This window comes from Fopius arisanus, unplaced genomic scaffold (assembly GCF_000806365.1).
Source record: "Fopius arisanus strain USDA-PBARC FA_bdor unplaced genomic scaffold, ASM80636v1 scaffold00021, whole genome shotgun sequence".
Taxonomy (NCBI): Eukaryota; Metazoa; Arthropoda; class Insecta; order Hymenoptera; family Braconidae; genus Fopius; species Fopius arisanus.
Window position 1 is genome coordinate 688,032 of NW_011887760.1, and position 11,940 is coordinate 699,971.

Consider the following 11,940-nt stretch of genomic DNA (forward strand, 5'->3'; position numbering starts at 1 on the left):
CAACAATCATAAAAAAAATAATCAGCAGAAGAAGGAAAAAAAACTCGGCAAGAAACGACGGAGGAAGAAGAAAACAAAGAACACCAGCAGTAGTAGAAGGACGACGAAAAAAACAACAACACCAAACAATTAACAACAAGATGGATGTTTGATTTTTGGAAAAATTAATTATGATGAAATATTTAATTCCTATCAAGGCCCACACTTTTAATAGTGCAATTAGATAAGGTATTATTCTCGTAAAACCTTAAAAGACAGTATGTGCTAAGACCAGTAAGAATGTAAATCTCATCTGAAATATTATTTAAAAAATAGTCTAAAAGCCGATATAATGAAAAATAAATCAAGCCTTATCCTCTTCAATCATATAAAAATATATATTTCACGATTCTCTTTTGAATTTCCACCTCCATCGACTTCCAAGCCATTGAATGATCTTCAAAAGCCGTCTATACGACTAAAAGAGAAAAGAAAACAAGAAAAAAAAATATATAAACTCAGTGGGGTACACTCTCCAGATACGAGATGGTAAGAGGCCCTGAGCCGAGTCCACGCCGGTTGATTTCGATTGAATAATTTATGTTTCATTACGGTACATGGGGGTGCGCTCATGGTCGGGGCTTATAAGCGCCTTGCAAACGCTATTCCGTACATTTAGAAAGGCCCTGAGCATACATACGAAAAAAAAGAGCCAGAGAATGTCGGAGAGGAAGAAAAAATGTGAGAACCACACGGATACACGTGCAAGCAGTGAATCTGGCCAGAGGCTTTTGAGCTATGCCTATTTCCTATAGGCATTCAGGCCGAGTGTACGTCCCAGTTTGAAAAGAATTTTGTATCGAGGGTATTGAGGGGTCCGATACCGTCCGTAAAAAAAAAACCCTTCCATCGTCTACCACTTTAACTCGTCAATAGAACCTTTTTTTCATTTTCACCCCTACTCTATTTTTTATCTATTATATGCACAGTGCATTTGAAGACGAATGGAACTGCAAATCCACCAGTTGACCTGATTATGCCGACCAGGTCAGATCCAGTGATTGCTGGATAGATTGCAAAATAGAACAAGTTGTTAAAAGCGATGGAAGTTTCATTGCCCAAGCCACTAATTGATTCTCCCCTTCAAGCCGTAATGCGCTTTTAATTGTGTATTGATTTGGATTGTTTACGGAAAAACAAGTGGAGTGCACCTGATCCTCAGCAGGAAGACTTCATTCATCTGTAATAAAATAAATCTATGGAGAAATTTATTTGAGTTATTTGATGATGATGAGGTCGCAGATGGAAAAGGATAAGTTTGCATTTTTTAGTTATGAATTCAGTAATTAGTTAGTTAAAAATAAATTTCCTGTTGAATCAATTTTTTCCGCGGCCTTCCTCGTGACTCGAAAGCATCTTGACAACTTGCACTTTAGAATTAACGATCACACCTGGAAAAGAGAAATGAGAGAGGTGCAAAAATAAAATGGAAAAACTTAGGGGAAATATATAACTCCAGGACGTATAGATTCTTATGCAAATTTTATTGATATATCCGATCATGGGGGTGTGATAGCGCACGAAACATGCACATTGTTACGATATATACCTCTTTGCATATAACCCTTGGCTCACCCTACTTTTGGCACAGCAATGGATGCCGGATTGGTCGATAAAACGAAATTAATTGGGTTAGGCATTTTTTAATCGCCAGCGGGGGAGGATTTCATTTGGGAAAGGGTGGTCTCTGGAAATTTTATAATCGATGGCACCCCTTTCTACCGAGAAATCCTGGGATCATTTGCGGTAATGCTGAGTTCAGTCGATAAGGTAAAGACGGAATTGCTGATAGTCACAAACGGAATCTTACGAACTCTACAGTACCGACTCAAAGAAAATAATGAATATGAAGTAATTAGCATGTTTTCAGTAGTAAAAATGTACATCAAGCTTTATTCCTTTATTTTAGCGATTTTCCCAAAAATAATGCATTCATTTTACACTGGAATATTTCGACTCTTGTTATTCTATAGCTTCACCGTTTCTGAGGCGATGATGATTTTTTCTTCAACTCGTTTTCTAGTTCAATTCCATGGGTTCTAATAAATTCAATGACCGCAATCAATTCCCAAGCGACATTTTATCCAGAGCTTGAGTAAAATCAATCAAACGCCCTGAAGATCATTAATTTCGTAGCCGTGACAATAGTACAATTTCATTTCTATCTATTAATACATCTATTCCCGTAAGATTCGAGGAAATTCATTTGTTGTATTCCCCAGGAAACACGTGGGGTATGCCAATATTCGATCGTATAGCATCATTTGTCATCGCCATGGCCCTCACTACTCTACTAGCCAATGTATACACACTCGGTATTTCTCAATACACGTCATTCATACATTCGTCATTGAATACACACAACAAAACAACAAATCGTATTTGTGGACATATCCACGCGGATGTGTTTATTCCATTATACTATTTTACTCAACTGAAAATCCTTCACCCTTTGTTCGAATGAAAAAATTTGATTAAAAAAAATTCAACAAATGTCGACTGAATCCCATCTATACCATTTTTTAACAACAATTCAAAAGTTATTTGGGTTAATTGTGGTAATTGAGTCCATTATTTCTCATCCATCCATTATTGATCGTGATCCGTCGATTAGAAAAAACGGGAGACTCGAAAAAAATTGGAAAAATTTTCTATGAAAATCTGGAAAAGCGCGTGCGGGGGATTAAAAATGAGTGTGACATTTAGAAGGATTGGGTGTAGCTGTGTAGAATGTGTAAAATCCACTGGGGTATGAACCCTCTGTTCCCCTTTTGGTATCGTTATCGTGTATCACAAAGGGTCTCCCACCATTTACGACTCTTGACTCTTGTCCGTGGAAAAAGATGAGCCCTGGGCTTTCTCCACAACAGGGGTATGAGACCAGCTCCTGTGGCTTGGCGCGCTGGTAATATATGTATAATATTTTTAATTGTTGACGTTAAAATGTGTTTCCCAGTGCGGTGAATTTTTTTCATTGCTTTTATTCTCTCCGCTGTTTTTCTCTCTGTTCAAGGCTTTTGGTGAAAAAAACACGGTGGTATCATTGTTCAGGAAAGACGCGTATAACAGGGATTGCTGTTGACCGACGTGTCCAGGCTCTCGTTATATTTATCTTTCGCTCCACGGAATCACCAGGCTTGTTGCCTATACACTCAAGATTTTTACGGCTAATATTGTCATGACAAAAAAATAATCATGCATTTTTTTTGTAGAAAAATAATGGCCGAGTGATTGCTTCAAGGAGGGAAATATTCAGTGAAAATTACGGAATTTTCGGCAGAATCAACTGCCGCTTTTAATCATCTCGAGTTCTCAATGAAATCAAATTATCGCTGCAATGTGCACAAGTACATATGACCAAGTCTTCTTTTTCGCGTATCTGTGTCTGATTTTCAGTGCGTTCTACTTACTTTTCTTTCTCCTCTAAATTAAAAAAAAATGAAAACGTAATAACAAATTTTATTTTATATGTCAGTGCAGTCATTTTTGTCTAGGTTTTTATCTTTATTTTATTTGGTAAAATATTTTTTTTATTTTGGCAAAGCTCTCTTAAGGCTATTTGCTCTGCGTTGTATTTTATAGATAGAGAGCTACAATGAATTTTCATCAAATAAAAGTATATTAATGAAAAAAATGATTGGTGGATTGCGTGTGAATTCGAGCCGGCGATAACCCACCCCGACAAGTTCACTCATAGAATATATCCGGAACATAAAACTAATCCAGTTAATTTAATCGAGTTGCCGCCCACAAAAGAGATATAAAAATACCACTCATCATGAATGATAATACCAGAGCAGGATCCAATTTTCATATTTTTCTGAATTTCTTTTTAACAATTCTTCCATCGTAACCGAGTAATTTCTGTCTACTAAACTTAACTTCACAGCCGATCACGCCCTTTAAACCAGTGACTTCCTCCTCGTCAGTCACTAAGTAGTCCTGGTTTTTCACTTGGGAAATTTCCCCTATTCAGTCGGCGCTCATTCCCCCAAAATAATGACTTCTGTCAAAAGTTGTGGATACTCATTCTAATTTCGTGCCTTATCAACAGACGCATGTGTAAAATACATTAATCTCTGTTAATAGAGTCACCCAGATCCACTTTATTAATTACTCAATTTTTTCAACAATTTCAAAAGGAAAAATGATAAACGACAATTCGTTTTATTTATCACTGGCTGACAATAACATCAAGGCGTCTGGAATGAAGATTCTGATGAATTAAAAGCATTTCCAGGCACTCATGAAAATCAAACAAAGGGAGAAATGTCATGAATTCTAATTTTCCATTAGAACAAAAAGCATCGTGACTGAGATCAAAGGATTATCCATTAGATTCAGTTCGCCCTCACACGCTAATTGCCCTCTAAAACCTAATCTCACAATCTCAAGTGATTTTGTCCTATTGTTCATACCAAAACCACTGAATAGCACTCACCAAAATGCCTCATATTTTCATTAACATTGTTGGATTTATTACAGTACCCTTTCTTTTTAATTTAACAAATTTTTAATAAGAATTTTTCCAAAATAAATTTTCCTTTTTCATCATTTTCATAAGCTGTACGGCGAAAACCGATAACACTTTTCATCACATCTAGATATTAAAAGGAATATTAATTGTTGCTAAATGTTTACATTAAACAATCATTAACGAATATGAGACTTGCAAAACCTGCCAACATTCTGGAACCGCTGAAAAATTTGTGTGGAATAGCTTCTTCCACCGATGAAAGTAAAAAAATGGGGGTTACGTTAGATAGTAAAGAAAATTGGCAATCTCGGACGATACATCTGGTCTTGCACGTTATCCTAACCAATCAACTGCTAGAACGTGCACGAGCGATTTATAAATGGACGGCAAAAGGATAGACGTTGGGTGATGGTGGTAAAGAGAAATGGGGATGAAAGGATCGACGAAAAGGCGAGGAAGACGAATTGACGACATTGTCTGCCAACCAACATCCGACGTGTTCCATACATCAAATCAATCCCTTCATCCCCCCCCCCCCCCCCTACTTTTATTCCCGCCCCCTTAACCCGCAACATTTTAATTTAAGGTAGAGGCTGAAATCAATTATATCGAGTGAGATATAAGTAGTCCTTGAGAATTCAAGTGATAACGCCGAAGAAACGCGGCACTAATTAACAGCACCGGAGTTATATGATGTAGCGAATGGGTGAGAGGTGTAGGAAAGGGAATGGAATAAGATGAAAAGGGAAATACACCGGTACAAGTCTTAAGGCAGTGCTTGTTATCCCTTGGGGAATTCAGCGACGGTGTGTTGGAAGAATTAACAGCAACCCCTGATCTTGTAGCCCTCTATGCTATCTCTCTAATAATAAACTGGCAATTCCCAATGCTCCTATAAGTTACACCCTTTCGACACCCACAATGACCTATGAGTACCAAGACCTATCTGTCTATGCCCTCCATGATTCGCCAGGTTGTCGTTTCAACTACTCCTGTTATCGTCATATGATACGACAATGAGAAGTCACTTGGGTAACCAATTTCATTCGTTTCCCGAAATTCTTGCTGGATGTTGTCCTGCTCTTTGTTACGCTCGTTATTGCCAAATCATTTTGTGGGGTAGTTTTGTAGATGACGGGTTTCATTATTCAGATTGGATCTAGGGATGAATTTTAAAATGAACCTCTTGCTCATTACTTATTGTATATTCAAGCAACATATAATATGTCACCGAAACGAACAATATTATCGATTATCTATTTTTATTATCGTCTAGACAAAAAAAACGACGCGAAGGTTTGGACAGTAACTGATGGAGAATGCACTCCTGAGGAATAGTTTAAACGATTTGAGGATTGATTTAACATTTTTGAGAAAGTTTTCATTACTGATTATAATGTTTTATCGTGTGGGGTTGTCAATTCGATATTGCGAAAAAAATAGGTCTTACGTTCCCGTGGTGGAATCGACTAGCGCGTTCGGTCTAGCAACCGAAAGATTGGTGGTTCGAGCCCACCCGGGAACGTTCATTTTTCATTATTTTAATCATGATAAAGATTTTCCTCATAACATATAATATAATCATATAATATGTCGTTGATAGTCGTCAGACATATGGAACAATATTTCCGGCAAGTAAGGAGCGTAATAGTAATGCCAATGGATGGAAGGCTTCCTTCTCGTCTTGTGTAACATAAAGTAGCTTTTAGTGCACACGAAGTGGGCCTCAAACACCCGTTTTTACCCATTGTGTTAAAAACATCATTCACTACTCCTATGAAAAGGGTTGCTTGGCATGTCCTTCCTATTCTAAAAAGGACAAACATCGAGACTATCGATATCTCGAAAGTCTGTCACGCTTACTCCTCATTGGTTCAGTCGTCTGAGGCGGCTGATTTGAATTTGGAACTCATTTAAATTAACTATTTTTAATCATGATTTTTGTAATTACTGCACGCTGTAGCGCGTGTTCGTTCTCGTGTTATAAATTTTGCATACGTCAAGAAATGATAGTCGCTGATATCCTCACCCCGTACCGAAAAGTGCTTTTTCTTTCAATCTGTGCGAAAAGTCTCAAATAACTCACGTTCCGCGCTCGTTATTTTCGAGTCTTCAATATTTTGATATAACATATCATTCAATACGTTCGCAAAAAATGTTATTGGCCATCACATCGTATTATAAACCTCCCACGAACCGAAAATACATTTTTCAGCACATGTATAGAAAATCATTATTTCGGCGCGACGTGAATGTACTTATGATATGAAAAGACGCCAGCACACTTCAAGAATCCTGATCGGTTTTTGAAAAATTGATAATATTAAAAGTTCACGATATGGTCTCTGGATGCTACTTTTGCCATTTCAAAAACATTCTAAAATAGAGGACCAATTCGATTCATAATCTACCAGAAAATCTGACATATGGGATGTTCACGTTGACTTCCTACATTTACAATAGCGGTACCCAGAAAAAATTGATATATACCTGACTTAGATCACTATCACGTGATATGTGATATTTTATTATTTCCCATAGTATGATTGCCGGATAATGCGAATATTTGAATTGGTGCCCCACATCTGTCATTGTCACATTCATTTTGAATCCGAGAGCATATGATTCAGATGAAAACCCTGATCATCTGCCGTTTGTAGTGCGTGACACCTAATCTTTTATCTGTATAGTATTCCGCCGAAGTAACATTAAACTATTGAATTATTTCTCATAAATACAAAAGCACGCACCGATGAGGAAAGTGAATACTACCGATGGGACTTATACTTGTGACCCAGGGCGAACGAAATTACCCGTTTTTTTTCAATTACTCACTATCCGGAATTTAGTAAAAACAAATGAAAAAGTTATATAACGCGTACATCGGTTGTATCAGTGAAAAGAACATAAAATAGTAGTGATTAAAAAAATCTTTCTGCTAAACGTTTCAATGATGAACAATGTTATTATTATATTTATTTCCCATGAAAGAGATCAGTGAACGGTCCTCAAGAGTTCCGACTTCACCTTGAAGACCGCCCAGTAACCTAAGTGATACAAACTAGTCCTAACCGCCCTATAGTAGCGCTCCCTCCAACCAGAGGGTAAGCCCTACTGCAGCCCAGAAGAATCCCGAGTGGAAAATTAGCTCATGTCTGGATCACGTTGGGATCAAGTCAGACGTGATGTTAGGTCAGGTACTGATCCTACAACTAGATCAGGACTTGATCAAGCATGTAACGCCTTGACTCCATCCGGATTTGATCAGGCGTGCCGAATCCGGGTTTGATCAAACAAAACAGATTAATCCTTGATAACCGAAATTAATAATATTTTTCACGCCTAGGACGGAAAAAGTGAATCTGACGAATGCGGCTTTATAGTCCGAGCCGCAGGCAAGGATTGAGACGCGACAACTTCAGGTGAGATTGATCTGATCAGAATCTGATTCGACTAGAGTAATTACCGGCGGACAGCTCAATTTCAGATCAGATTGACCTGATCAGAACCTGATCCGAATGGTTGCAGGCGGGCGAAGTCAGTTCAGGTTCAGACCCACCTGATCGGAACTTGATCAGAATGATCACAGATGAGGGAACCACAGGTTCAGATCAAGCTCACCATATCAGAACCTGGTCAGAGTAGTACAGATAAGGTTGGGTAAATCAAAGACTGATCAATTTCTTATCAAGTTCTGCATGATCAGTTGACACTGACCATCGCCATATCAAGTTCTGATTAAACCTCAGGCTCGCCTGACATAATTTCCACTCGGCCTAAGTAGTCGGAGAGACGCAAGAATGACAGCCTTCTGTATCTGCCCAGCCAATACTACAGCCAATACACTGTCAGCATTCTGTTTATCTCATAAGAATTCCGCAAATGATAATACAACACTCTCAAAGCCGCATTATGCCGATGGATGTAACTCGTGATTGCTAATTATTATTATTTTATTCTCATGAAATAGATCACTGGACGGTCCTCTTATTATTATTATTGTTATTATTATTATCATAAAGCTTATATAATCTGGAAAAAATTTATTATATTGTTTATAACCGAAGATTGTAGAACAGTGAAATTCTGAAAATACATTTCACATATTTTCAAGTTGTAAAACCGTTGAACCGCATTAATACCCGTGTAACATTCATGGACTCCCAACCATGAAATTAACCCATCAAATATCTCTCAACCCGGTTTTTGTATTTATTGCCATTTCAATCATAAGCTCATTGTCTAAAGAGCAGCTATAAACTTGGCAAAATTTCAACGCGGCGCCGTGGCTTAGTTGGTTAAAGCGCCTGTCTAGTAAACAGGAGATCGAGGGTTCGAATCCCTCCGGGGCCTCAATTGAAATCCTTGACGAAGGGTTGCACAAATTTTTTTCCACTGTTCCAACAAATAAATGAACATTGAATGTAAGTATGTCCGAGGAACAACTCACGCACAGAGTAAATTTCGATAAACTTTTACTCTGGTAATGTAGACTTCTGTGGTACTGGTAATTCGTGAATCGAGTCTTTGGTATTTGGCGCTGGTGGCAGTTGCGAACAGCTGATTACCGGCTGCGCACTCCGTTACTGTATCGTCCACACGTACGCGTTGTGTCTGATGTGTTTTTCATATACAAGCAATACAGTTTTTTAAACAATGTGTTCGGTAACTGATCCACTTCGACTGAATGATAACCCGTTGTTTAAGGAACTTAAAGATGGATTGCCCAAGAGTGAGAAAGAGACGATGAACATTCTTGAAATTCGAGATGATATTTTGTTCGTGTGGAATCCTGATAAGTGTTGTGTTTTTACCCTCAATGTTGCCGCTCAGCGAGGAAAAACCGGCGAGGAAATTCCATTTCAAGTGAGTAAATCAATGCAGTATTTGATTGTAAAGTGGTATCAAGTGTTCAGCTCACTTAGGCTTAGGTTAAGCACTGTTTTGTCAGAGAGAATTAGATTTTATACGTGAATTGCGAGGTGATTGTCTGGGGGAATTGGAGTAAACATAACCCCAACCTCGTGGCCGTTTAGTTATCGCGCATGTATCTGTTAATACGCGGGAAACTCGTCGGTCGATACTAGTTGTTTTGTAAGAATCTATTTTGATAAACAGAAAATGAAATATCATTGCCATTACTGGCCATTATCAGTCAGAGAAATTGATCAGTTTCGAGGATGGAGCTGTTTCCATGGATGGTTTAAAATTTTTGTTAAAAAAGAAAGTAATTGGTCAGGATTGACCTTGTGGTACTTTTAGACAAAATATTTCCATTTATTTCGGAAATTTCGTAGTTTTCTTAAGAATTAGAAGGAAATCTTATTTCTAATTACAAGAAGTCTAATAAAGATTTTACCCAATAATGTTTAAATCACTGCGTTCTCTGCTGCTTGAATGGAGTTTTTTCTCCTGAAAAATAAAATTCACTATGTACTATGTAGTGATTGCTAAACACAGTGAAGGAGAACGGTAAACAAATATGAACCGAAAAAAGCTGGAAATCAAAAATAATAGAGAGGAAAAGACATGAGAAGAAAAAGAATATAAAAATAATCGATAATAAAGAGAGCAAACTAATAGGTCACTCAGCAAAAAGGTGAAAAGAAGGAAAATATCGTAATAGGTCCGAGAATGCTGAAACCCTGAAACGTTAAAACGTTTTGGTTGGGTCACTATTCGTCGGTTCGAGTAACTAAACCATACACCAGTGCTTTTATTTCATTTCAATGGGTTCAACTGAGTTGGTATGGGGATCAGCGAGTACATTAATGCCTCGACGACCATTGCTGAGTAAAAGAGCGGTAAGGGGATAATTTATAGGAAATGGGTTGTTCGACGCTCCGGAGTAATTTAATTAAAATAAATGTCCTCCCTTCATATGAAGGCACCCACTCCCTCCTCTCTCACACGGAAAAGAGAGGTTTGGGAGTATTCCTGGACCACTGCGAATAAAATGCAAATTCAGACCCTTTCCGAGATCTGAACCTCATATCCATCCAACCAGGGGGAAATGAGGGGAATACCACCTATTCTCACGTAGGTCAACACCCCTATAGCTAGTGATTATCCAGAAAGGCAAAATCCATTTTAAAAATCAGCCCCTGATGACGAGGTAGAAATAGTATATTGTGTTTTTGTCTTTTTCCAAGATACACCCGGTCCGTGACGTGCACACATATTTCCGATCGTACAAGTCCTCAGTCCTAAACTTTGTACCGCAATGTATTCCCTTTCAGAATACTTATAGTTCTCCCAATTCCTTATTCGATAGTAATTGTCAAATCTCGTTGAATCCAACGCCATGAACAACTTGGAGAATCCTCTCTCAACCCCTGTTGACTGGACCGTCACTTCGATAAGACTCCGAACTTTCCATTATTTTCCCGAGACTCCCATGAATAAAGCAAAAATTGGCCTTTTCACTGGGTAAAAAAAGTTTTTCCAACTTGAAGAGTCTATCAAAGTGAATAAACGTGGCTCGAGAGGTAGAGAAAAGTGGGTGGCAATGGGTGGCAGGGGTTGGAAGGGGGTGGAAGGAGATGGATTATAGGAGTATGAGCGTTGGGGGTAGATGAGGAGAGGGATGAAGAGTGATAATACGACTTCCGGCAAGGGCATTAATACCCGCGAGTCAACTGAAATATCACTCGTAAATAATAAAAGTTAGCGGTTGGTGTTCCTCTAGCGACGGTAGTGCGGCGAGGAGTCTAAACCGGAAGATAGGTGTCGTGGCCACGGCACAGAAAGAGAGAGGGCTTTTCGGTGTGGGGTAGTGAGGTTTTTGGGGGAGGTTGAGAGGTGGTTGGGTGGAAAAAGGGGGTGTCGACGGAAGGGGGAGAGAGTGGAGACAAAGACGCGCCATTGTCAACCGCTCCACCATCGGAACCGGCATCCACCGCGGGAAACTTTGAATCATTTTTATTGCATAGAGTTATCTTTGTTAGCAGCGGAACGAACGTCTAAACGCGCTCACTCCATCCTTCCAACGATCCTCCATTCGCCACCCCCTTTATCCCACCTTCTCTTTTTCATTCTCCATGTACCTTTGCCTTCCTACTACCTCTTTTCGTCCAGTCAAATCATTTTAGCTTCTCCACTAGCTTTTCCCCTCGCTTCTCCACTTTTTGGCACACTCCAAACCGTTATGCCCTCGCTCTCTCCTCCCCTCACTCCACCCGACATAGATAATACCCCAGGCGCATTCACACCCCTTTGGACGGCGCAAATGGAATAACTTCTTTAATTTGGGAATTTACCGTTTGTTATCGGTGGAATAAATCTTTCGTTGTGGTTATCGGGTGAATTTAATTCTTGGAAATGAAATAGAGGAGCCACCACATCACAATTCAGACCTTCACTGGTACACTGATCACTGAAAAATTAACTGCCTCGTAGACAAGAGAAATTTTTACAAGTATTTG

General features: G+C 38.8%; 1 protein-coding gene and 1 non-coding gene across 2 annotated transcripts in view; both read left to right on the top strand.

Annotated features, from left to right (window-relative positions):
• The first annotated feature begins 8,795 nt into the window (after positions 1–8,795).
• On the top strand, positions 8,796–8,869 carry TRNAT-AGU (transfer RNA threonine (anticodon AGU)). The gene has a single exon. It is a non-coding gene; the product is annotated as a tRNA-Thr (tRNA).
• Positions 8,870–9,083: 214 nt separating this feature from the next.
• mbo (Nuclear pore complex protein Nup88) overlaps positions 9,084–11,940 on the top strand; it is a gene marked incomplete at its 3' end in the record, with an annotated part of 47,672 nt that continues 44,815 nt past the window's right edge. Inside the window, 1 exon segment of the mRNA XM_011301276.1 lies at positions 9,084–9,382. Coding sequence (XP_011299578.1) covers positions 9,173–9,382 — 210 coding nt within the window. The 5' untranslated portion in view covers positions 9,084–9,172.